The sequence below is a fragment of the Chelonia mydas genome, chromosome 3 (assembly GCF_015237465.2).
Source record: "Chelonia mydas isolate rCheMyd1 chromosome 3, rCheMyd1.pri.v2, whole genome shotgun sequence".
NCBI classification, from domain to species: Eukaryota; Metazoa; Chordata; order Testudines; family Cheloniidae; genus Chelonia; species Chelonia mydas.
The window spans coordinates 165,828,455-165,856,228 of NC_057851.1; the positions used below are offsets into that span (position 1 = coordinate 165,828,455).

The 27,774-nt window shown below is 39.4% G+C and overlaps 1 protein-coding gene across 3 annotated transcripts in view; it reads left to right on the top strand.

Moving 5' to 3' along the window:
• Positions 1 to 27,774, top strand: part of MTA3 (metastasis associated 1 family member 3) — a 198,041-nt gene that overhangs the window by 112,121 nt on the left and 58,146 nt on the right. For all 3 annotated transcript variants that reach the window (XM_037895816.2, XM_043543757.1, XM_043543758.1), the window contains 3 exons: positions 4,165 to 4,264; positions 11,188 to 11,376; positions 20,880 to 20,954. In XM_037895816.2, the coding sequence (XP_037751744.1) occupies positions 4,165 to 4,264; positions 11,188 to 11,376; positions 20,880 to 20,954 (364 nt within the window). The remainder of the gene's footprint in view (positions 1 to 4,164; positions 4,265 to 11,187; positions 11,377 to 20,879; positions 20,955 to 27,774) is intronic.

The following is a 27,774-nucleotide window of genomic DNA, read 5'->3' on the forward strand; positions in this document are numbered from 1 at the left end:
AAGGGGAAAGGAGTCCAGGAGAGCTGGCTGTATTTTAAAGAATCCTTATTGAGGTTGCAGGAACAAACCATCCCGATGTGTCGAAAGAATAGTAAATATGGCAGGCGACCAGCTTGGCTTAACAGTGAAATCCTTGCTGATCTTAAACACAAAGAAGCTCACAAGAAGTGGAAGATTGGACAAATGACCAGGGAGGAGTATAAAGATATTGCTCAGGCATGCAGGAGTGAAATCAGGAAGGCCAAATCACACCTGGACTTGCAGCTAGCAAGAGATGTTAAGAGTAACAAGAAGGGTTTCTTCAGGTATGTTAGCAACAAGAAGAAAGTCAAGGAAAGTGTGGGCCCCTTACTGAATGAGGGAGGCAACCTAATGACAGAAGATGTGGAAAAAGCTAATGTGCTCAGTCCTTTTTTTGCCTCTGTCTTCACGAACAAGGTCAGCTCCCAGACTACTGCACTGGGCAGCACAGCATGGGGAGGAGTTGACCAGTCCTCTGTGGAGAAAGAAGTGGTTCGGGACTATTTAGAAAAGCTGGATGAGCACAAGTCCATGGGGCCAGATGTGCTGAATCTGAGGGTGCTAAAGGAGCTGGCGGCTGTGATTGCAGAGCCATTGGCCATTATCTTTGAAAACTCATGGCGATCGGGGGAGGTCCCAGACGACTGAAAAGAGGCTAATGTAGTGCCCATTTTTAAAAAAGGGAAGGAGGAGGATCCGGGGAACTACAGGCCAGTCAGCCTCACCTCAGTCCCTGGAAAAATCATGGAGCAGGTCCTCAAGGAATCAATTTTGAAGCACTTAGAGGAGAGGAAAGTGATCTGGAATAGTCAGCGTGGATTCACAAAGGGCAAGTCATTCCTGACTAATCTAATTGCCCTCTATGATGAGATAACTGGCTCTGTGGATGAGGGGAAAGCAGTAGATGTGTTATTCCTTGACTTTAGCAAAGCTTTTGATATGGTCTCCCACGGTATTCTTGCCAGCAAATTAAAGAAGTATGGGGTGGATGAATGGACTATAAGGTGGATAGAAAGCTGGCTAGATCGTCGGGCTCAAAGGGTAGTGATCAATGGCTCCATGTCTAGTTGGCAGCTGGTATCAAGCGGAGAGCCCGAAGGGTCGGTCCTGGGGCTGGTTTTGTTCAAATCTTCATTAATGATCTGGAGGATGGCGTGGATTGCACCCTCAGCAAGTTTGCAGATGACACTAAACTGGGAGGAGTGGTAAATACGCTGGAGGATAGGGATAGGATACAGAGGGCCCTAGACAAATTAGAGGATTGGGCCAAAAGAAATCTGATGAGGTTCAACAAGGACAAGTGCAGAGTCCTGCACTTAGGATGGAAGAATCTCATGCACTGCTACAGGGTGGGGACTGACTGGCTAAGCGGCAGTTCTGCAGAAAAGGACCTAAGGGTTACAGTGGACAAGAAGCTGGATATGAGTCAAGTGTGCCCTTGTTGTCAAAAAGGCTAACGGCATTTTGGGCTGTATAAGTAGGGGCATTGCCAGCAGATCGAGCGATGTGATCGTTCACCTCTCTCTTTGACATTGGTGAGGCCTCATCTGGAGTACTGTGTCCAGTTTTGGGCCCCACACTACAAGAAGAATGTGGAAAAATTGGAAAGTGTCCAGTGGAGGGCAACAAAAATGATTAGGGGACTGGAACAGATGACTTATGAGGAGAGGCTGAGGGAACTGGGATTGTTTAGTCTGCGGAAGAGAAGAATGAGGGGGGGGGGATTTGATAGCTGCTTTCAACTACCTGAAAGGGGGTTCCAAAGAGGATGGATCTAGACTGTTCTCAGTGGTGGTAGATGACAGAACAAGGAGTAATGGTCTCAAGTTGCAGTGCGTGAGGTTTAGGTTGGATATTAGGAAAAACTTTTTCACTAGGAAGGTGGTGAAGCACTGGAATGCGTTACCTAGGGAGGTGGTGGCATCTCCTTGCTTAGAGGTTTCTAAGGTCAGGCTTGACAAAGCCCTAGCTGGGATGATTTAGTTGCGTATTGGCCCTCCTGAGGTCCCTTCCAACCCTGATATTCTGTGATTCTAGAGGCTGCACTCTGAAGAGTGTTGTCCGTTCTTCCCACAGCTTCCTGCTTTCACACCAGTGTTGCTTGTTTCCGATTGCACACTCTGCTCATTCTCCCTTGTTATTTAATTCCCCAGTCCGACCCCCAGAAGAACAATAGAACTAACTATCCAAGACTTCTACTCGTGTAACCCACATGCCTTTTGCACTGCAGTGTTTTATTTGTTTAGAGATAGAGAAGTAGGTAGTTGAGAAATTAATGGATTTCTCTTTGTATCTCTGTGTACACGTGGAAGGAGAAGATCAAGGCCATTTACCTGAAGTGCCCAGACCCATCCAGAAGCAAGGGCAGGTAGTTACTGGGCAGATCAGTGTTTTTCCATGAGCTGGAGAGTAAGTTTCCATGATGGGTGGAGTCATAAATATTCATAATTTGAGAACTGAGCCAATCGGAGCCCAGGTTGGGAGAAGCAATGAAATTAGGAGTATGACATGACCGAGCTGGGCTTAGTGGATGTCCTGATGAGATACATGATGATGTTTCCTGGATCAGAGACTGGGTTCCAGTACATGTGATGACTTTGCCAATCTCTTGCATCGAGTTGAACAGCCCATAAGTCCCCCACAGGATCAAGCCATTACTACACTGCATGACCTATTTATAAAGCTTGACCTCAAAAGCCAGATGTTTTCCCCTGTTTCTTTCTTTATATAGAGAAGTAGCTTTTAACTCCCAAGTTTTTGATAGAGCTTGTGAATTCAGCATATTTATTTATTATTTAAATGTTTTAAGAGATTATATTAACTCTAAGCTTTCCCATATTTTGCGTTAAATTCAGATTTCATTTTAAACTGCTTTATTTTTAAAAAGCAAAACTTACCTATAATTTAAATAACATTAAAATATCAAATTTAAATAATTGTTTTTTATCCACCCTGCCCAAAAGACTTGTGTAGAACTTTTTCACATTTACTGAAATGGAAAATCCTGGTATAACCTGAACAGTGGTAGATGTGATTGTTGCAGCCCATTCTTTACCATCTTCTTTCCTGCCCATGGCCCCTCCAACCCTTCCAGGGGCATGGAGGGCTAAGGATGAGGGCAGAGCTGTTAGCTGAGTGGCAGTGACGTGTTAAAAGAAACCTTCCTTTCTACCCTCTCAGGTGACCCTGTCATGCTCTCCTTGTCACCACATCTTCCTCAAAAAACAAGGGAAATTTACTGCTCAGCACCATTAATGCAGATTAAGAGCCTCATACCCTGTTGGAGTGTCAAATGTATTATACTTAAATCTGTAAAAACAGAAAATACAAAGTTACAGTACACACCACCCTGGCCTGCAACCTTAATCCTACCCTCTTTCATTGATGCCCCATACTCTCTTATTGTGATGTTACCAGTCCTTGACCCTTGTGCTCAGGATTTCTTCTGGAATATCACAGGCACTTACCTTTACCCGGTCGTGCACTGTCATGCATGATGCTTAAAATCTGTCCATGTGCACAATTCTGAAAGCTTCCATTAGCCAGGCTAAGAGGGGCCTTCAGCTTATTACCTAAAATCATGGGTGGAAAATACAGATTTTAGGTGGTTGCAAGTTGATGGGCCCCTTGTTGCCTATCTAATGGAAGCATTAAGCACATATTACTGAAGTGGATGAAATGTTAATAATTTCCTTTTGCATCTATCTGAGTAGCACTGTGACATTTCATCTTCTGATATTTGCTTGCTAGTCAAGTGCTGTTTACAGTTAGCTTTAATAATAATAATAATAATAAAAAAGTAATTAAAGTCCAAGCTAACCAGGGCCCTTGAGTTGACAGTAATGAGACATCAGCACATTGGAACAATTGAGGATTTTGTCTGATTAAACAAGATTATCTTCAGTTCTCATACGATTAAAATGGTGAATTGTTTTTGTACTTAGTACACTATTGTTTGAAACAGAAATCATAACTTTTTTTAATAGTTGCTGTCTTTCATTATTAAAAGTCTGAAAAACGTTTAAAATTGTAATGTCAGCGCTACAGTGATGTTTATGTGCTGATAAATCATCTTTTAATAAGATAAATGTGTGAATTTAATTTATCCATCTTTTTTTCTTTTTCTCCCCCCTCCCCTCCCAGTGCGGTTGGCACATTTGCTCGAGCTTTGGACTGTAGTAGTTCTGTCAGGCAACCTAGTTTACACATGAGTGCAGCTGCTGCTTCTCGAGACATCACACTGGTAAGAGGTTTGCTAAAAATGCTATAATTGTACTGTTTTGCAGATGGTCGGAATTCAGCAAACCATGTTGCTTCAGGTCTGCTTTCCAGCAGATAAGTGGTCACAATATAGCTGTTATATTAAGTAATTATGTACAGTATCTGCGTGAGTTTACTAAGACTCTGCTGTTGCTCACATTGAAGTTAGTAGTACAGTACAGATTGACTTCAATGAGAGTATGATGATACCCTAAAATTACATTCTTACCACATTTTGTTATTTGTAGATTTGAACTATCCAGTTACTTTTTAAAATCAAATCAGTGTTTGTGTCTGATAAATATGGATGAGAATTGGTAAAAATCAAGCTGTGTGTTTTTATCACCTTGTACAAACCAAAAGCAGTGAGAGATAAAAAAACAGCTTTAGGCTAATTAGCTCACCAAAACCCTTGTGACATAGAGAGTGGTTTTTTTTAACCATATTGCCTCTTGCTTACAGAAAAATAATTGAGGTGAGTGTTTCACTTGATACTATTATTAAATTTTTGTTTAAAAAGGTTAAGGTTGAATGTGTGTTTCAATAGAGTCTATGTAGCACCCCTAAAACATTATATTTCCAAAATATCGACTCCCTTAAATAAAAATTATGGCTATAACAGCTAAGGCATCCTTTAGGCACTCATTATCCTATCTCATTTAGAGCCCCTACCCGCATGCGTTTTGCCAGTTCCTGCTCCTCCTCTGACTCTCTGTGCCTTTTGTCCCCAGACTTCATAATCCATCATTTCTCTAGCACCATGCCAGTATGCACCCTTTTCCTGCTGTATCCAGAGCCTCCCACGTTTTGAGACTGTGGAACACAGCTCCAAGCTACCTCTCCAGGTGTCCTCATTTCCCCAAATACTGTAGGAAGTGGGTATGGAAGTGATCAATCAATTTAAATGCTCTAATTGAGAGAATTTTGGAAAAGGAAATCTGTTTAGCTATATGGATGTTTGTTGATGGATATATGTAGGTGGATAGATATACTCATCACATACATGCACACACACTTATATGTACCTTTTAAATTATTCCTGTTGACTACAGTAAGGAGAGAGGCTTTCAGAGATGATACATTGTGGAGGTGGAGCCATCAGCCTTAAGTCTTTGGTGAACATCTTGCTGTTCTGTACCATTGCCCTTTACATGATTTTTCTTCCTATTTTGTTAGTAAAGTAAGACTTCTTAATCTACCCAGCACAGAGGTGTGTTGTGAGGATTAATTCATTAATGCTTGTCTAATGCTTTGCAGATGAAAAGCACTGTATATATACTAAGCCATACTAATAGTGTGTTTGACTACTTTGGCAGCCAGTTCTTTTCTATCTTCTTGTCTAGATAAAAGACAAAACAGCTACTTTTTAAAGGAATGTTTAATAAATTGGCTTTGATAACATGGACATTTCAATGGCGGTACATTGCAAATAAATGTTTTCATTAATACAAGGTGGCTAAATTCAACACATTGCAAATGTATTAAATTCCGCCATGTTGTATTAATGGAAATATTTTAAGACCACAACATTTTTTTTGTATTTTTTTTTTTTTTTTTAGTTCTCATCTCTAACGTTCCTGATAAGTAACTCCCACCAGCACAGATCATCTACCTGCTCAGCTGGAATACGCGATTGTTCTTAAAGCACATTCCCTTGCATTTCCTTTCAAATTTGGTTGTCACTTCATATTTTCTCAGTCTCTGTTTGTGATCTGACTGTTTTTCTCATACATTTTCCTATTTCATATTAACTGACTTCTCCCCATTTCTCTCCTTCGCGCTCCCTGTAGCTCCCTGAAATTCAGTCCTCCCACCTTTTGGGTAGTGAATTGCATTGGACCAGTGCAGTCATGGAGGTCAAGGGACTGGTTTTGCCCCAAAGTGTATCCTCGTAAAATCCAACAGTATGTTATTAAATATACAGTCTGGTAAATGTGAGAACTGGATAACATACACTCGAAAACATGCAAAGGAGGACTCACAGTTATGAAACCTGTCAAGTAATTTCATTTATACTATACTATAAGCTAATTGAACTTTATAAAAATAATACACTACTGGTCATCTTGTCCTTTCTTGTATACGTTGTACTTATGTGGTATTCTAATAGACATCAAAACCAAGCAGAAATGAAATTTGGAAGCATTTGATTCTACAGGTAAACATTTTACTCAGGAAATCCAACATACTAACAATCCTATAAGAGTCTGTATCTTAAATATAATAATAAAAAAAGACACAGCTTCTACTACAATGCTACATGCCCCTATATGTGCATACTGCTTGAGGGGATCAGGGACTGTAGCATAAATAACAATATAATGAAAGTATTCTGAGACAGCAATTCTAGTTATTTGGCTAAAATAAGGTAACATAATATCCCAGAGTCACTAGTAAGGGGTTCAGTGTTGTAAATACTTGATTTAGGTAAAGTGTATTTGTTGTAATCGGAAAAACGTTTCACCATACCCAGTTCTCAGATATTATGATCAATTAAAAAGGAAATGATCTGAGTCTAGATTACTGTAACATAATAAAGGAAATTGTAGTGTTCTAAGATAGAATTTAATATCTTGAGTAATACTTATGCTGTAAATAGCTCTTAAAGTCACTGTCTTATCTTTTTGTTTCAGACTTTCGGATGTTACTTCAGTGACATATTCCCATTCACTTTACATTATTTACACTATATTTTCCTATGGAATAGTTTTCTAGTTCAGTGTTTGTACTCATTTTATTAATTTTTTTATCTTTAACATTTTATTGGATTGAGTATTTTCTGTAAGTCCCACAGAACGTAGATCTTTCTTACTGTACAGTTCAGTGGTTAATGCTGTAAATTGTTCCCTACAATAATTCTGTTTATAGTTTAAAAGTACATATTGAAACCAGGCCACTAAATGGATAGATTTAGTGTTCAAGAGGTGGTATGAAAGTTTGTGCCTTGGGAATGATCCATTAACTTCCATTACACATAATAGAAGATGTCTTATAATAAGACACTAGAGGAGCTACCATATTATTTGTTCGTATTCACTTGTCTGCTCTCAACGTTTTTAAATCCTTCTCCTTTTCTCCTTGTTGGTGCATAAGCTTTTTTCCCTCCTAAGTTAGGAAAAGACATATTCCTCCTTATAATATCGTTTCTGTCACATTCCATTGTTAATTGGTGAACATGTTTTGAGCAGCACTTTAAAGTTGATACGTTCATTAGCAAAGGTTGTAGTGTATTTCATTTATCACATGGAAGTGATGTGATGTGATGCGGGTATATAATCCTTAGTACATTGCACTGAATGTGTTCTTAATAGCAGTTAGTCATTGCGTCTCAAGTTTAATTAACGGGGATATAGCAATGCCTTAAGCTCCCATGTGTTTGCTGTATTCCTAATTGGTTGTGTCGCTAGGCAGTGATTTAAAGAAGATTTCTGTAAACAAGAGGAAAGGTTATAACTTCGGGTGGATTGTGAGTTGTTGGACAAGGTGCGGAGGTCCTACCAGGTTATGGGCAAGTCAGGGTTATCGTCACGCTTCCCCATCTAAATGCACAGGGGATGGTAAAGAGGAAAGGCTGGAAAATGCAGATTGATTAGACTCCACTTTTAGAAGACAGGAAACTATACGGTTAACAGCTAGGATGCTGGAAGGGGAGGATGCCTTACAGCCAGGGGTATTACACATCCTGTCACTGCAGGCTTGAGATGTGTGGCTGAGAGAGACCAATGAGTTTCGTTTCTTTGGTTGTAAACATTGCAGTCTGGGGAGTAAAAGCCTTGAGGAAGAAGATGGGAAACCCAAAAGGCTTTTTATTTTTTATTTTTTTTGGTTTCTTCCTCTGCCTGATAACTCTTGTACAGTGCTTAGATAGATGGAGATAGGCATTTTAGTGAAACCTAAGCTAAGTAGACAGAATTGCTCTGCTTGCTTCTTATGGTGGAATTAGCTCCAAAGCATCTGTTACTTTAGTAAATCAGGAAACAAAAGATATTCTAAGATGCTTCCTGAAAGTAACAAAGCATAAAGAGCGTTACCTTTGAATTTTACATGTGAAGCGTCTCATTTTGTGAGCTGGGGGCTGGAGCACTTGACCTCAGCAGGATCGGGCCCTAAGACTTTTAAATTACTATTAAATTATAGCAGGAAGATACTATCACCATCTTCCTTGGAGAGAGGTGTTCCCCTCCTCTCCCCCAGACCTGAAGTTCCTATTTGCGGGAGGTCCCAAATACTTCTTTCCATCTGACTGGCCTTCATTTATGGTGAATCCCAGCTTGGGTGTTTCTCCCTCTGGTCCCCAGACTGCTCCAGATCCTTGGAGAAAGCAGACAAAAACAGATGTGATCATTCCCCTCTTTTGGTGGTCTTAGGCTTGCTGCAGCCTCTTCAGGCTGCTTCTGCCCTTGCTAACCCCACCCACCTATCATAATATAGGAGTCTAGCGGGGGGGGCTATAGGAAAAAAAAGCAAAGGCATTACTTGTGGAGCTTGCCTCAGCATCCAGTGATTGCTTCAGAGCAGCTGAGTAGAGAATGCAGTTATTTCTTCAGTTGCTTCGAAGTATCTTTGTTACCAATATATAAATACAATAAACAAATCAGTGTTTAGGTAGCCAAAGATGACGAAACCTTTTCCTGACAATTAACATTAAAAGAACAAGATCAAGACTACCATTTGCTCACTCAGTTGTCACTCATCAGTGAGATGGATTCTGACTGAGCAGCTGCTTGGCAGAAGTGCAATCTCTGCTTTCCACGAGTGTTGAGATTTAAATCTGAACAGGTAGATCAGCCTTTCACAGTGTTACATATGCTGTTAGTTTCAAACTTTCAGGTTGCTTGTTTTACTCTTTGTCAGGATGAATAAGTAATAAGTCAGTAGTTATAACTCCCAATAACTCCCAAATTCTTTTCTTTGATCAGATTACTATGTGTCTTAAGATAGCATGATACTAATTTTATCCATTACAGGGACTCCTCAAGGCAATTTGTGGTCAGGGCGAATGTAAGTACAATACTAAATAATAAAGTACACAGTAGAAGAAAGTGAATCAAAGGAAGGCATTGCTTTCTGAAGGTTAAATTAATCAAGCAGATCCTGCCACCAGTAGTACTTAAAGAGGCATCATCCCAAGGCATACTGAAAGTCCGGGGAAGATTTGTACTGTTCATAAGAAGTAGCAGAGTATTAGCGGTATTTATATTGCAGTAGCACTTGAAAGCCTCAGCTGAGAATGGTGTCCCATTGTAGTAGGTGCTGTACAAACAGATACTTATAGGAGGGGAAACTAAGGCGCAAAGAGGTCAAATGACTCACTCAAGGTCAGACAGCAGGCTAGTGGCACAGCTGGGAATAGAACCTAAGCCGTCTGTGTCCCAGTTCAGTTCAGTGCCCTATCCACTAGATCACATTTCCGCCTAAAGATGTCATCCTTCATTTGTAAGCTAAGAACTATACCTGTGCTAATATAGGGTTGTCTAGAAAGAAGCATTTGTGGGGGGAAGATGGGCAGGGTAATTGATAAGCATACATATCACTTTTGGCTAAGAACCTTCACACAAAAATTAATAACATTTTGAAAAAATGTGAACAAACTGAATCTTGTGTGAAGTAGATAAATAACTGAAAATATCTTAAATAGTCAATGATCTCTGTTGTTTTCAGAATTATTGCCAATTTAAAATCCAAGCAATTCATTCCAGCCTGTTATGAAAACTTCCATGGAGATAAGCTTTGAGGTTACATAGAAGAAGATGAAAAAGATACTAATTTAAACCTCTCTCCTTGATAGCAGTAAGGTCCAAGCAGTGACTTTTGCATTAAGACCTTTGGGTTTACAAATTTGCATCAACATGTAAGCACATCAGTCCATTCTGCTTCAAACACTCAAGCTCTCACTGGTGCATTCCCTGAGATGGCTACCAGTTTAAGTGCTGAGGTCCATGATGGCTGCAGTGTGGTCCTTAGAAGCTCCTACAGAACTAATGCTGCTCTGCTGTGTTCATATTTAGCAGTCTTTCCTCTTGGAAAGAGGAAATATTCTTCTACACTTTTTTTAAAAAATAAGTCTGGCCCTTTCATTCCTCCTTTAGGTTCTGCCTGACAAGTTTATCTTAAGAAATAGCAGCTGTGGTTTTCAGAGTGAGTCTTTACACCGTCAGCACCTGTACAGCTGCCTCAGCAGCAATGGGGCTGAGGTCCTGGAGATCATGTGCATATGGGACTCTGAGTCAGAAAGACTATAGATTGCACACTTTCTGTGAAGAGGATCTGTGATGCATTTGTTTATTTCTTTACTAATCTTCCTCATCACTTACTAGTGATGTCCGCATACAACAATTTCTTGAGACCTACTGAGTGAAGATTGCAGTTATCTATTCAGTTGCCTCTGTATTCTTCTTTTACTAACAAAAGCCCTCACAATGTTTAGCACTGCCCTGCATAATTTTTCATTAACAAAAGTCAGATACCAGGGACAAAATCTTCTCATACACTTCCCTGTGATGGTGATAACGAAAAACTAATGATGATGTCCTCACCTGTCCAGCAAAAAATGAGACTATTGAGCAAGGAGAAGTTTGCATCTCTGGTTTAGCAGTATTCATAATCTTTGGCCACTGAAAACAAAATGGTCAGATCCTCAGTGGAACTGCTGAAGAATGTTTGCTAATTTATAGGCAATTTATTAAATACTGTAGCTTTTAACAAATATTATAGCATTTCCATCCCCATATCAAGTACAGTGTAGACATTCTTCTGTGAGACAGCACTTAACAGGATAAACTCCAAATTTATTGTAAGTTAAGGCATGTTTCTCAGCATATAGAATATAATACTTTTTATTAGTTGTGATCCTGGTTGACGACTCTTTAATTCACCAATTTAATTCTTTTTCTTTTTCTTTCTTAGTTCCATGCAATGGATACATTACATAAGCATAACTATGATTTGAGCAGTGCCATTAGTGTTCTGGTACCACTTGGAGGACCAGTTCTATGCAGAGATGAAATGGAAGAATGGTCAGCATCGGAAGCTAGTTTATTTGAAGAGGCTTTGGAAAAATATGGCAAAGACTTCAATGATATACGACAAGACTTTGTAAGTACAGAACTAATGCACGTTTTTCTTCCCATGTTTAAATGTGTTTTGGCCGTGAGAGCTCTAATTGTTTTCTATTGATCTGAATGATTAGCTTAAGGACGAGACGCTTTTGTACTGCCAAATGGATAAGTGTATTATCTGGATTAAAAAATAGTCTTTTCTTGTTTAGTGACACATCTTGGAAAGCTAAATTCTAATGTATTTTGACTGGGATTTTCTCAGGATCCTGGAAGAAAGTAGGGTGCCCAGATTCCACTGAAATTCAGTGGCAGTCCTAAATCCCTTAAGAGCATTGAAAATCCCAGTCTTTCCTTCCATGTTTAGCAATGAGGGAAATCCTTACTCAGACCGCTTTTAAAAATACTCCATAGTGAGCTATTCTGATACATTACGCATTTGATACTTGTGAATGGTGAAGGAAATACTCCCCACTCTGCTATGTCTGCTTCTGAAATATTGCAGTTTTGTGCAGCAAAGCTTTAATTTGCTGTGTCCTGATGCAGAGTAATGGGATGGAGTTGATACCAATCACCAACTGCCTGGGTTATTGGTAATTAGCTTGCAACTCTTTCAATCTTTTTTTTTTTTTTTGGGGGGGGGGGGGGACGGGGACGGGACCTTGAGTAATCTCATGATAGACATGTTGGATTGTGGTTGGGAAAAGGTTAAATATATGCAAAACAAAGGAATTTAGTAGGGCTGTTGATTAATCGCAGTTAACTCACGCGATTAACTCAAAGTTAATCACAATTTTAAAAAAATTAATCACAATTAATTGCAGCTTTAATCGCACTGTTAAACAATAGAATACCAACTGAAATTTATTAAATATTTTGGATGTTTTTCTACATTTTCATATATATTGTATTCTATGTTGTAATTGAAATCAGTGTATATTATTTTTATTACAAATATTTGCTCTGTAAAAATTTTAAACAAAAGAAATAGTATTTTTCAGTTCACCTCATCCAAGTACTGTAGGGCAATCTCTGTCATAAAAGTGCAACTTACAAATGTAATTTTTTTTTTTGTTATGGAACTGCACTAAAAAACAAAACAATGTAAAACTTCAGAGCCTACAAGTCCTCTCAGAACTACTTCTTGTTCAGCCAATTGCTAAGACAAACAAGTTTGTTTACATTTACAGGAGATAATGCTGCCCTCTTCTTATTTACAATGTCACCAGAAAGCGAGAACACGCATTTGCATGGCACTTTTGTAGCTGGCATTGCAAGATATTTACATGCCGGATATGCTAAACATTCGTATGCCCCTTCATGCTTCAGCCACCATTCCAGAGGACATGCTTCCATGCCGATGACACTTGTTAAAAAAAATAATGCATTAATTAAATTTGTGACTGAACTCCTTGGGGGAGTATTGTATGTCCCCTGCTCTGTTTTACCTGCATTCTGCCATATATTTCATTTTATAGAAGTTTCGGATGATGACCCAGCACGTATTGTTCATTTTAAAAACACTTTCACTGCAGATTTGTCAAAACGCAAAGAAGGTACCAATGTGAGATTTCTAAAGATAGCAACAGCATTTGAACCAAGGTACAAGAATCTGAAGTGCCTTCCAAAATCTGACTGGGATGGGGTGTGGAGCATGCTTTCAGAAGTCTGAAAAGAGCAACATTCCGATGCGGAAACTACAGAACCCGAACCACCAAAAAAGAAAATCAACCTTCTGCGGGTGGCATCTGACTCAGATAATGAAAATGAACATGCATTGCTCCGCACTGCTTTGGATTGTTATCGAATAGAACCCATCATCAGCATGGACACACGTCCTTTGGAATGGTGGTTGAAGCATGAAGGAACATACGAATATTTAGCTCATCTGGCATGTAAATATCTTGCGATGCCAGCTACAACAGTGCCATGCAAATGCCTGTTCTCACTTTCAGGTGACATTGTAAACAAGAAGCAGTCAGCATTGTTTGTCTGAGTGATTGTCTGAACAAGAAGTAGGACTGAGTGGACTTGCAGGCTCTAAAATTTTACATTGTTTTATTTTTGAATGCAGTTATTTTTTGTACACTTGTAATTCTACACTTGTAAGTTCAACTTTCATGATAAAGAGATTGCACTACAGTAGTTGTATTAGGTGAATTGAAAAATACTATTTCTTCTGGTTTTTTTTTCAGTGCAAATACTTGTAATCAAAAATAAAGTGAGCACTGTACACTTTTTTTATTCTGTTTGTACTTGTAATCAATATATTTGAAAATGTAGAAAACATCCAAAACTATTTAAATAAATGGTATTCTATTATTGTAAACAGTGTGATTAATCGTGCAATTAATCGTGATTAGTGTTTTTAATTGCTTGACAGCCCTAGAATTTAGTTATAACTGAAGCATATGAATAAGCTGCCTGTGTCCATGCAGGTTTAACGCTCCTTAAGTCTCTGTTATGAGATCTCAATTCATTCAGTTCCTTGCGGATGGCTATCCAAGATTCTTTGCTCCCCCATTATGTTTTACCAACTAGCACCTTTATTAGCAGTCTCTTCAAGGAAACCAAGTATTAAGTGTACATTATGGAGTTAGAGCTGGGCAATTTTTTTCAAATAGCTTATTAGCCCAGAACTGCAGTTTTGGGTTGACCAAAACTGTTCGTGAATTTGGCAAGTATTTTTGGCTGGGGAAAAAAAAAGCGGGGGAGGAAATTCCAAAAAAGCTGAAACATTTGACTGTTTTTGAAATGACATTTCATTTTAGAAATTTAGCTTTCCCGTTTTAAAAAAAAAAAAAAAAAAGTGATAAGGAAGGAAGATAAAAAAAACCACCAAAAAATGAAATGTTTAATTTTGAGTCAAATAAAATGTATTTCTCAACCAAACACAACTTTTTTTCTGGTTTGGCCACGAAACCAAAATATCAATTATCTGTCCAGCTCTGCTTGAAGTCCCTCCAAAACAGGCATGTGGGGTAGTGTGAGGAAGCTTGTACTTCCACTGCCAGTGCTGTACATGGAAAGAAGACTTCAGTGTTGTCAGATCACTTTCACAGTTCTAAAATAAATATAAGTGAATATTGACGACAAGAGAAGGATATTGTGTCTCTGAAGAGCTGCCTTTTGAACAGATGTGAATGTGTTGCTACATGATTTTTGATGTTCTCAAGGAAGAAAACGTCTGCTGGATTCAGCTCATACTTATGGCAGAAAATGATATCATGTAAGATGCGGTTCTGTTAATAAGTTAAAATTAATTACATTTAAGAAAATTATTGTGATAAAGAATAAGTGGTTACACTTCGTATTAAGTTTCCATTTATAAAGAGTTAATAAATGGTTAATAGATGTGTTAATACATGGTTCCTCAGTTGTTAGAGTTCAGCTCAATAGGTTGCTTATTACAGTCTATAACACCTACTGATGTGCTTACCAACCATCTGTGACACTACTACTCATCTCTAAAATATCTAATAAAAGGTATTAACCCTTTATAAATAGAACCTTAATGTAAAGTATGGCTAAATAAATGTAAACTTTATTGTTGGTTTCCTACGTTATTCTTTTGTTCTCTATGTAATTTATTATAGGCTTGGCAGAATTTGATTTTTAATTTGTATTATTTTGACATATATCACTGTTTATTTGTAAGCATCTTTTTACTTTTATCAATTTATATTTTCACAGTTGTGGGAAATTATGCGTCAGACAATAATTATTCTTTGGCAGTAGACATTGAGATTCAAAAAGTTAAAATGCAAATTGTTAACATTACATGTCAAAAAATACAAAGGATATATCCTTAAATCAAATGCTAATAAGTTCTCAAGAAGCATTTTTCTTATTTTATCTATCTGTAAGTTTTGATTATCATCGATAAAATATAATTTTTAGTCAGTTTCTGTTTGTACAGTGAAATTGGTTTTTACCATCATTTACCATTAAAATCTAATCCTTCCAAGTCTAATTATATGGTGTTACAGTAGTTAAATTCTGTTTATACCCACGTAATTGACCACTCCCATTAATGCATTAGAACATTGCAGAAATCACTTCTGATCCATAATGCACAGAATGCTGGAAATTTAAAACAGCTGACTGAAAACTTTTTAAAATGCTTCTGGTGGACCAAAGAATGAAAAAAGGCAAAAGAGACATTGTTCTTGTTTAAATGAGGATAGTTAGAGAATGAAATCATTGTTGGGCTCAGCTGAAGGCATATGAACACTGCGTCAGAGAGTGAAACTTGACGGGAGCACAGATGAGTTATATGCTCCGAAGTCAGAGTGGGGATTGCCTCCTACCCTCAGTCACGTTCTCTGCTTTTAGAAATGTAGCCTGTCACCTTAGAGTAGCCTTAGAAGGGCACATCTTTCACATAGCTATTCCTGTAGCATTAGTCAGATTTCCAATGAGAATTATGTATAACGCCTAATAGTTCCAGGCTTTCAGACATTTTAAAGGCTTCTGACACTGAGTGGGCTCTGACTTTTGTTTTTATATGAAGATATAGGAACTGATAAGTTTTTTTCCCAAAGTTATTCACATACACTATCTTCAGAAGTTAAAAAATAAGAAAAATATATAAAAATACTATAAACTGTATTTATTTCCTGGACAGCTTTTGTAGTGTAAATTAATAGCCTTACTAGAAAAATTCCTTAAATACCTATTAACCACAGGAGAGCTAGAGATAAGCAATGAAAACCATAGTCAAAAATGTTTACATTAGTAAATTTTAAAAGTGCTAAATGTTTCCATCAAACCTTGAACCCGCTCAGTCTCAGGCTTGATGTGTTCATGAACATGATCCCCTGTTCTCAAAGTTTATAGACACTGGGTAAGGTTTTTCACAGAGCTGCATCCTGCAAATCCCTGCCAGCCCCTGAAATAGTTTTGTGTAGTCAGACTTTCTGTTTTTTTAACAGTATAATCTTAAAAAAGGGAGAGAGCTTTTTAAAAAACAAACAAAACTCGAGTTAGAAATAAAGACGTCGTCTTCTAAAAGAATCTGTTGCAAGACTTAATGTTAAATAAAGTAATACTTATCTGATGAACTGTGGCTAAGAATCCCTGTGTGCATATATATTTTGACTCAAAGGTGATGTAATAAAGGTACATTAATATAAAAGGAAAATTTGGAGCTCTGTTCTAAGAAGTCAGCTTAGACATGCTGATCATGTGGTATAGGTTAATCTTGATTACCTGGTGTGACAAAGTGGTTGGTTGTGACACTCAAAAAGCATCATAATTAACGTAATGACCACTTGAGTCATTACATCTTGAAGGTATACTGCTTTTGGAATAGTTCTGGATTTGCAACACTTGGCAGCCTCAATTGCCACTCTGTCCAGTGTGGCTCTTTAGAGACCATGCATTTTGCAACCTTACTTACTGTTCAGTAGTTAGTAATAGTTAGCATTGCATAGTGCTTGACATATTCAAAGTGTACAAGAACTAATATTAGTAAGCAAGTTCATAACGGTAAATTAATTAGAGTAAAGGAATTTGCCTTACCTTTTCAACAGACCATGAAATCTCAAGTGTATACTATTTAATTTTTACTTTCCTGATATTTTTATAACATTCCAATATAGGCTTTGAATAGTAATTTGTCAGGCTGCTATCTTCTCATCAGTTTCTCATCAAGACCTCATTTCTTGCTATTCTCCTGTTTTCCTGAGAACCTTTAACTTATAATGAACACAAATGTACTGGATTGAAAGTACATTTGAATTTCTTCGCACCTCAAGATAGTACAATGAGAAGAGAACAGAGCCTTGTGTTCCCCAAATGAGGACTATTTCCCTGGTCCGAGAGTTAAGACACTCGTTGTGGTGACTTCCCTAGTGCTGTTATAATTTAAGGGTTTGTCGTCATTTTCATTGTAATGAAATTTTTTTTCCCCAGAGATTTATAACTCTTGCTTCTCAAATGTCTTGGTGGGTGAAAATAAAAGCTGTTTGAAAAAAGAATGTGATGGCTCTAAATCATTAAGAGTATAGGACTGTGATTTGAGGTTTAAAAATGCATGTACATTTCCAAGCTAAATATTTAAAAATCACGTTTAGCGTTTTCAAACTTAACAAGGGTTCTATCTTTACCCTGGGGCAGCTGGTGAAATCGCAGATCAACTCTGTACATCCTTGTCATTGCTGCCTCACTGCCAATCTACCTCTTACATAAACATCACACAGCTGTTTGCAGATGGTAATTTTTGTTTCCTGTGATCAATGCATAATAAAATTTGGTAATGAAAATATACAGTTCTGTAGCTGTTTACAACTTCTGTGGCAGACGCAGCCATTGAAAAACACATTTATCTTGCCTCCCTAATAGTTTTCCATAAAGTGGTTACACTCTTCTGGACAAATAGAGAGTCCTCTTCACCTGTCAGTCGGGCATATGGGTAGCCAATTGGAATACTGGGTTTTCACACCCAGCATGCCAGGCAGGCTTCCTCAGTTGAGAACAAGAGCTGTAGAAAAGGTATGGCTTCCTATGTTATCCTGTGAATGCAGTTGCCCACTGGGGCACTCTGAATGGCTGTCCATATTGGTGTTGCAACATCATGGAAAACTGTTAGTAAGGTTTAGAGAAAATGTACTTTTTGTTGATGTGGATGCCACCAGTATCAACAAAGGTGCAACTAGCAGTGACCATACTCAGAATGAATAACAGTGGAGAAGCTAGGATTGGCTAGACTAAAGTAATAGGAAGGTGGGGCTAATCAACATTTACTGGAGTGAGTGCATCTCCGCTCTCCCTTTGGTGCTACTGTGGTAGGACCCCTCTGAGAATCCACCACCTGATGGCTGCATCATCTAATGTGTGTAAATTCTGTCACATATTAGATTCTGTCAGTAATGTCTCAAGAAGGTATGGAGCCAAGTACTGGATGGTTGCTCAGCAGAGCTGGTCCATTGAGGTCAATCTGTGTGCCTTCCTGGATTGCTTGGAGTTCTCTCAAAATATAGCATTTTTTTAAAATGTATTTTATTATTATTTTTATTTACTAGAGAAGCTGGAAGAATGTTGAAAAGAGAAACGTGTATTTACACACACACACACACAAAATTAATTGCAAAATTTATGCTTTGTTTCATTATCTGGTATATATAAAAATATGGCCAACATTGGAAGAGTGTCGGTCAAAATAGGCAGTGGAATTAGGAGAGGTAGGAGATGAAAATTTTACAGCCTGATGCTTACTGTTGAATTGAAACAGTACTAAGATTTGTATTATGTATTATAACCTCTTACTTAACCTCTTATACACGAGTCAGTTTTTAAAGGGAGATTTCATCTTTATGCCAACATTGTAAAATGGCAAAGGGAACTTTAGAAAATAGACCTTGCATTGCTGGGACTTTGTAACCTTAATCTCATAACTGGAATGCAAAGATTACAATTAATGCATGGCTAGATTTCCTAATCTATTGTCTATATGAAATATCATAAACAAAATAATAATACGTTTTCCACCTTTGTGGGAAACGTCGAACATGTATTTTAAAATAGGTGTAACTAATTCATTCCTTGCTTGTAATACAGATAATTGTTCTGGTGGACTAGATAATTCTGTGGGAGTTATAAATAGTTGCTCTATTCTCTCTCTCTCTCACACACATAAACATCCTTACTTTTCTAATGACAAGGAAATGTACATTTGTGAAAGGTGTATAAGAAGATCTGTTGCCCTGTTTTGCACACAGATCTAATAGGTCTGTTGTCCAGATTTTGCACAGAGATTTACCGAAATTTTCAGCCTCAGCACCAAATTTGCTCCAAATGGCAGCATCTGCCCCTTCCTGGGCCCTTCTGTTTCTACTTAACTGCTAGTGTAAAAAGCTTCACAACGGCTAGGCTGCTGGTGCGCCGAGTCCATAGCCTATCATGCAGACCAACACTGTGCGATTATTTCCTCGTACTCCCCCATCAGATTGTCGGTATCCCTCTGTTGTCTCTTGTCTTATACTTAGACTGTAAACTCTTTGTGAGCAGGGATTGTCTTTTTGTTCTGTGTTTGGTGCAGCACGTAATACAACAGAGTCCTGGACCCTGACTGGGGCTCCTAGGTGCTACAATAATACAAATATGAAATAATATAATAAGTATATATTCATGGTTGATTTTGGTCAATTTCACAGTCATAGGATTTTAAAAATCGTAAATTTCATGGTTTCAGATACTTAAATCTGAAATTTCATGGTGTTGTAACCGTGGGGGTCCCAACTCAAAAGAGTGTTGTGGGGGGGGGATTTGCAAATCCATTGTAGGGGGTGATGGTATTGCCACCTACTTTTGCGCTGTTGCTGGAGGCTGCGCTGCCTTCAGAGCAGAAGTGAGGGTGGCATGGTTTGGGGGGGTCCTCACTTTTAGAAGGCAGGGCTGGCCTTACAAGTGGGTTACACGGGCAACCACCCAGGGTGCCTTGGTCAGGGGGTTTCCACGGTCAACACCTGCCCCAGCCAACCCAGGGCCTCTTTAACCCCTGAGCGCCGGGGTGCTGGGCCTGGAGCCACGGAGGGGCAGGACTTTGGGCACCCTGACTGAGGGCTTCTACCATATGCCGGCTCCAGCTGTTGGTCCTGGCCAGGCTGGTGAGGGACAGGACTTCCTCTTCCCCTGCATGGGCTGCTCCCAGGACCAGCTCAGACCCGCTCCCAGGAATCTCTTCTGGCTGCAGGAAGCTCTGTGGCTGCTGGTATGGTATTGCCACCTTTACTTCTGCGCTGCTGCTGGCTGCAGCGCTGCCTTCAATGCTGGGCGGCCAACCAGCATCCACCGCTCTCCAGCTCTGAAGGCAGCACAGAAGTAAAGATAGAAATACTGCAAGCACCCCCACAATAATCTTATGACCCTCCCCCCCACAATCTGCTTTTGGATTGGGACCCCCAGTTTGAGAAATGCTAGTCTCCCCCTTGAAATCTGTATCGTGTAGAGTAAAAGTACACAAAAGAACAGATTTCACAGGGGAGACCAGATTTCATGGTCTGTGACGCATTTTTCACAGCTGTGAATTTGGTAGGGCCCTAAGTATATGTTTCAGGCAGAAATTGGGGAAGGTCATGGCATGACAGCCCACCCCTATCGTTAGCACTGGCATTGCTACCAGTAATGGGACAGCCAACCTCTGTGATATTGGCACTGAGCTAATATTCTGGCTGGTGTATTTTCACATGTGAAGTTCCCGTGAGACTCTTAGTCAGTCATGTGAAAGTGATTTGTTCTAATTGTGATGTTGTTCTCTACCTGTCGTTTAAAAAAGAAAGAAAAAAGTGAGAGAAATGTACTGCCTGTGTGTTCTTACACTGGATTCTGCATTGCCCATATAGAACCAATGATTTAGGCATGTAACTTAAAAATAGCCATTCCCATAAAGGTTTTACGTTGTTTAACCTTTTTATTTGCATTAATTCTGAATCTTTCTAACATACAAAGAACATTTACTCCATCTTTTTCTAAATAAGATGTGGCTATTTAAATTTCCTGACATGCTTTGCTTGTATTTAATTCATGCCAAATATTTTTCAGCTCCCTTGGAAGTCGCTGACTAGCATCATTGAATATTATTACATGTGGAAAACTACTGACAGATACGTACAACAGGTAATTGTATGGCTATTTCAGTATGAATGGACCTGTAATATTCTGTAATAGTCTTAAAACAATGGACTTGTACAAAAACTATTTATAAATAGTATTTTGTAGACACTTGCATATTCCTTTACCTTTTTAAAAAGACCTGTTCTAAAACTATTTCTGAGATTGGGGGTTTTAAAATACCTAATTTGGTTTGATCTGGTTTTGCTGCAGTTTCATTTTCCCAGCTTTAGTTATCAGTCTAAAAGGTGTTTAACAGGGTTGAACAGTTGCATGTTTATAATAAAGTGCTTTGTTCCCAGAGTACAGCGATTGTACTTTTTTTTTTTTTTTAAAAGAGAAAATTCTAAAATGATGAAATTTTTCATCATATGCATTATCCTTTGAGACTTTTATTTTAAATGGCTGAACGAGGCATTTTACGAGCGAGGTCACATAAGGCAACGCTGAAGAGGAGGGAAAAGGCTATCCACAGTGCTCTGCTTTAGTTCATCTAACTAGTCTCATGAAGTGCAATTATTTCGCCTTCCATAGCTGCTGTTATGGGTGCTGTTTTGTCGTTTTGATTTTAAGATGTTGATGAGCAAGGAAATAAGTTCTAGTATCAAAACTGAAGCCATGTCTTTCTGTTACGGTTTGTCTTTACCGCACAGAAATAACAGCGAAGAATATACATGAGGCCAAATTCTGAGCAAGAGTCAGAGCTTGCACGAAAGAGCTTTGTTCTGCTTAGACGGGTTGCAGGTCTGAAGGATGGAATCTGCGACATGTTTAGTTTTCTGCATAACTGAGCTGTGTCTTCTGCTCCGGCGCATGGGGTGGGGGAGTGGGCTGCGGCTTTCTTTGGTTCTGTGTTTTTGGCCCAGTGGTTCTGTGCTGTTGACTAGATGCACTAGCCACCCTCTGCCCCACGGTTCTTCACGTTCCATGAAAAGCTCAATGGCACACAATGAATGTGAACATAAGAAGAACATAAGAATGGCCATACTGGGTCAGACCAAAGATCCATCCAGCCCAGTATCCTGGTTTCCAACAGTGGCCAGTGCCAGGTTCCCCAGAGGGAGTGAACCTAACAGGTAATGATCAAGTGATCTCTCTCCTCCCATCCACCTCCACCCTCTGACAAACAGAGGCTAGGGTCAACATTCCTTACCCATCCTGGCTAAGAGCCATTAATGGACTTAACCTCCATGAATTTATCTAGTTCGCTTTTAAACCCTGTTATAGTCCTAGCCTTCACAGGTTGACTGTGTGCTGTATGAAGAAGGACTACCTTTTATTTGTTTTAAACCTGCTACCCATTAATTTCATTTGGTGGCCCCTAGTTCTTATACTATGGGAACAAGTAAATAACTTTTCCTTATTCATTTTCTCTACACCACTCATGATTTTATATACCTCTACCTTTATATACCCCACTTAGTCTCCTCTTTTCCAAGCTGAAAAGTCCTAGCCTCTTTAATCTCCCCTCATATAGGACCCATTCCAAGCCCCTAATCATTTTAGTTGCCCTTTTCTGAATCTTTTCTAATGCCAGTATATCTTTTTTGAGATGAGGAGACCACATCTGTACGCAGTATTCAATATGTGGACGTATTATGCCTTTATATAAGGGCAATAAGATAATCTGTCTTATTCTCTATCCCTTTTTTTAATGATTCCTAACATCCTGTTTGCTTTTTTGACTGCTGCTGCACCCTGCGTTGACATCTTCAGCGAACTATCCACGGTTACTCCGAGATCTCGTTCCTGATTACTTGTAGCTAAATTAGCCTCCATCATATTGTATGTATAGTTGGGGTTATTTTTTTCCAGTGTGCATTACTTTACATTTATCCACATTAAATTTCATTTGCCATTTTGTTGCCCAATCACTTAGTTTTGTGAGATCTTTTTGAAGTTCTTCACAGTCTGCTTTGGTCTTAACTACCTTGAGCAGTTTAGTATCATCTGCAAACTTTGCCACCTCACTGTTTACCTCTTTCTCCAGATCATTTATGAATAAGTTGAATAGGATTGGTCCTAGGACTGACCCTTGGGGAACACCACTAGTTACCCCTCTCCATTCTGAAACTTTACCATTTATTCCCACCCTTTGTTCCCTGTCTTTTAACCAGTTCTCCAATCCATGAAAGGATCTTCCCTCTTGTCCCATGACAACTTAATTTACGCAAGAGCCTTTGGTGAGGGACCTTGTCAAAGGCTTTCTGGAAATCTAAGTACACTATGTCCACTGGATCTCCCTTGTCCACATGTTTGTTGACCCCTTCAAAGAACTCTAATAGATTAGTAAGACATGATTTCCCTTTACAGAAACCATCTTGACTTTTGCTCAACAATTTATGTTCTTCTATGTGTCTGACAATTTTATTCTTTACTATTGTTTCAACCAGTTTAGGTACTGACGTTAGACTTACCGGTCTGTAATTGCCGTGATCACCTATAGAGCCCTTTTTAAATATTGGCGTTACATTAGCTATTTTTTAGTCATTGGATACAGAAGCTGATTTAAAGGACAGGTTACAAGCCATAGTTAATAGTTCCACAATTTCACATTTGAGTTATTTCAGAACTCTTGGGTGAATGCCATCTGGTCCCGGTGACTTGTTACTGTTAAGTTTATCAATTAATTCCAAAACCTCCTCTAATGACACTTCAATCTGTGACAATTCCTCAGATTTGTAACCTACAAAGGACAGCTCAGGTTTGGGAATCTCTCTAACATCCTCAGCCATGAAGACTGAAGCAAAGAATTCATTTAGTTTCTCCGCAATTACTTTATCATCTTTAAGTGCTCCTTTTGTATCTTGATCGTCCAGAGTCCCCATTGGTTGTTTAGCAGGCTTCCTGCTTCTGATGTACTTTAAAAACATTTTGTTATTACCTTTTGAGTTTTTGACTAGCTGTTCTTCAAACTTCTTTTTGGCTTTTCTTATTACATTTTTACACTTAATTTGGCAGTGTTTATGCTCCTTTCTATTTACCTCACTAGGATTTGACTTCCACTTTTTAAAAGATGCCTTTTTATCTCTCACTGCTTCTTTTACATGCTTAAGCCACGGTGGCTCTTTTTTAGTTCTTTTACTGTGGTTTTTTAATTTGGGGTATACATTTAAGTTGGGCCTCTATTATGGGTCTTTGAAAACTGTCCATGCAGCTTGAAGGGATTTCACTCTAGTCATTGTACCTTTTTAACTTCTGTTTAGCTAACCTCCTCATTTTTGTATAGTTCCCCTTTCTGAAATTAAATGCCACAGTGTTGGGCTGCTGAGGTGTTCTTCCCACCACAGGGATGTTAAATGTTATGTTATTATGGTCACTATTTCCAAGCAGTCCTGTTATAGTTACCTCTTGGACCAGATCCTGCACTCCACTCAGGACTAAATCAAGATTTGCCTCTCCCCTTGTGGGTTCTTGTACCAGCTGCTTCGAGAAGCAGTCATTTAAAGTATCGAGAAATTTTGTCTCTGCATTTCGTCCTGAGGTGACATGTACCCAGTAAATATGGGGATAATTGAAATCCCCCACTATTATTGAGTTCTTTATTTTGATAGCTTCTCTAATCTCCATCAGCATTTCATCGTCACTATCACTGTTCTTGTTCAGATGGTCGATAATAGATCATTACTGTTATATTCTTATTAGAGCATGGAATTATTATCCATAGAGATTCTATGGAACATGTGGATTCATTTAAGATTTTTACTTCATTTGATTCTACATTTTCTTTCACATACAATGCCATTCTCCCCCGCCCCGCTGCCCCCCACAACCTGTTCTGTCCTTCTCTCTAGGGAGCAATGTTATATACCTAAGCGTATAAGATTAACAGTAGCTTTAGTAAATAATGTAAAATGCTAAACTGCTTTTTCATTTTTCATGCATCTGGCCTTCATTCCCCCAAATTTTAGCTTATACATAAAATAGTATGTATAATTATTTCATATAAGAATGCATATGATCCACTTCAGTAAATAAAGAAGGAAAACTTGGTAAAATGTCATTCCCACACAACCCAAACACCAGTACTGAAATTTAGCTACCACATACTGCTTATTTCTCTCTTTTGTATTGTCCTCTGTGTAGGCTCAGGTTTGTGGGGGTTTTGTGGGAGTGTTGTTTCCCTCTTCCCCCTGCAAATGCCCTTAAGATTTATGGGCTGCTGTGGTGCCGCTTCTCTTCCTTTACCTAGTTTTCCTCTATTGCTCTGGTGAGCTAATGCTTAGGGATTGTGAGGGGAGCCCTTTTTCTTTTTGCACACCCGTGAGGGGGGTGTGTGTGAGAGAGAGAGAGACTCATGGTTGTGTCAATCTATATCATTTTAGCTATTATGTGGTCTTAAGTCTCACACCAGTTTTTGTATAGAAATTGTATAAAATTTGTACCTATGACGTTTATCAAAGAACAATGTTTTCTTCTTCCAGTATTCTGCAATTACTGTAGTACATTCCTTGAAAAGAGAGGGTTTTCATAGTGACTTTACCTTCTCCCTAGAGAGATGAGAAAATTAGATCTGAGCGTGTTCTCCAGGCCTTCCTTCTGTTCAGAGGATTTTAAAATTTACTTTATTTTATTTTGCCATAGCATCATAGGGTTTCCACTGTGACATCTGCCCCTGATTATGCCTTAGTTTCTCAATGCATAGTGCCAAGAGGATCTGTTTCATTCAAGGACATGGCACTGATCCCACAATCCTACTTTTAAGTTGTGATTTTCTGAACTGAATCGTAATACTCTACTAAGTTGAATCTCTGAGCCAAAAATGAATTCTTGTGTCTCTTCTTTCTGTTTCGTCTGTCACAATGAAATACCCTTCTTTTTCATTTCCCCACCCAAATATAAAGCTAAGACTCGTAGCTGAAAATGCATATTTATGTAGAATTTGTGATTATTTGTTATTTATTTTCAAGGTTTTTATTATTTATTTCTGTGCTCTCCAGGCAGCCTGGTTGCATGCCACAGGCCTCAAGTACAACAAATGTCCATGCAGGCCAGCTCCAATCATTCTTCCCCACACGTGTGACAGGGATGGGGGGAACTTGTAGCGAGCATCAGAAACTCATGTCCAAGGCTCTTTGAGCCTCAGCCTGTCCTCCAGCCTGCCCAACGTTTTGGCTCCCACTGCTTTGTGGCTGACTGCAAGGTGGACTTCAGCCATGCTTCCCTAACTCCTGCTATCTGTCTCCATAGAGCAGTGCAGGGAAGAGACAGTGCAATCCAATTAACTTGCTTTTGTAGGGAAACTGGAAAGCAAGAGGCAGCTGATGAGCGGACACAGTAGGACTGGGAGATATGAAACAAAAAGTTATATGTTTGACTGCAGGAAAATGGCAAGAATGCTAGATTCTCTGGTATCTTAGAAAAATGCCAAATACCACAGTTGTGGAATCCAGATGGCCCTGACTAAGATGAATGGGGCAGTTCACACCTTCAGAGCTATTTTTCCAGGCTGTGCCAACCTAGTCAGTTATACTGTGCTTACATTATCCAGATTATTTCAGGCACCATAAGGAATGAGCATTTATTTCATGAAAGACGTGATTTTAGGAGTGTAATTCTGCAGCAAGGGATGAATGCTGCAAAATTGTGGAATATAGGAGCCCTCTGAATGGTAGTTTGCAGTGACAATGAAGATACTTTGTCTATTGAAAGATTTCCCAATTACCTCTCAAGGCCACCCATTTATTGGTTGATTGTCACTGCTGGTTCCCATATGTTGGGTCCCCATTTCATAACAGCACATTCACTTACTGCCACATCAGCTGGAAAGTCAGACTATAAGTATTGTTGGGTAAGGACCCATTTTTGCTGCTGCTCCTCAGCTCTGGCACTGATATGTCTGGTCTAGCTTTTGCTAAGCACTTTGTTCCTAGCACATCCCCTCGTCTCTGGAGCCTACACTCTTTCTGCAAGCTGCATCTGTGTCACAGTACTTCGTGGGGTTCTGGCTGAAGAGCAGTACCTTAGTGGTTGAAGCAGTTCCTTCAGAATCATACCAAACACTGCAGCATCTATAAAATAAGCTGCTGCCATCTGTGTCAGGGCCTTTGTGTTCAGCCTGCCTCTTGAAACCTTCCTCCTGAGAAGAGACTCCAAAAGAGGAGCCTCCTTTCCCCCCAACTTATCTAGGTAGACATTGGCCCGTCTAATATGGGTGTCAGGGCCAAGGCAGAGATCTGTAGAAGAACACAATAAGGTATGAGGTACTGGGAGTCCCCACCTCCATGCCAGCTTCAGCCTGCTCTTCCCTAATTCCTTACCTGGTATGGGGATAGCACTTTTTCTCTCCTCCAGAAGCCACAGGATTTCATGGTTGAGCAACAGGTTTGTACTTCCTCTCACCACAAGAGATCTTTCAGGCAGATGAGGCCCAATTCCTGCTACCCCTCTGCCCTGGGGCACAGCCAGGTCTTCCTCCTGGAAGGATATCCCAGGGCACTTCCTTGGGTGTCAGTGCCCTTCCACAGTCCATGAGAGCTAGGAGGAGGAGGAGTTCTTCCTTGAGGGGGGAAGTCCCTCCCCCATTGCAAGAGGAAGTCGGTGTGTTTGCCAATGAGATCTCTGGCTCTCATGGAGCAGCAGTATCTGAAGTCCTGGACATGTCTAAGACTGACACCCATAAGCAGAAAGGCCTGAGGAAGGGTCTGCTTCAGTTTCCAGAGAACCCCTCCTCCAAACTTTGTTTCCCACTCCATGAGGACCTTGCAGAAGTGGTGTGGAAGTGAGCCATGGGCACAGCTGGTGTCAGCAGCAGTCAGAGCCAGATTTAGGGGCAGACGACCCAAGCAACCACCTGGAATGCTGGGCATGGAGGGCGCCAAGCTTC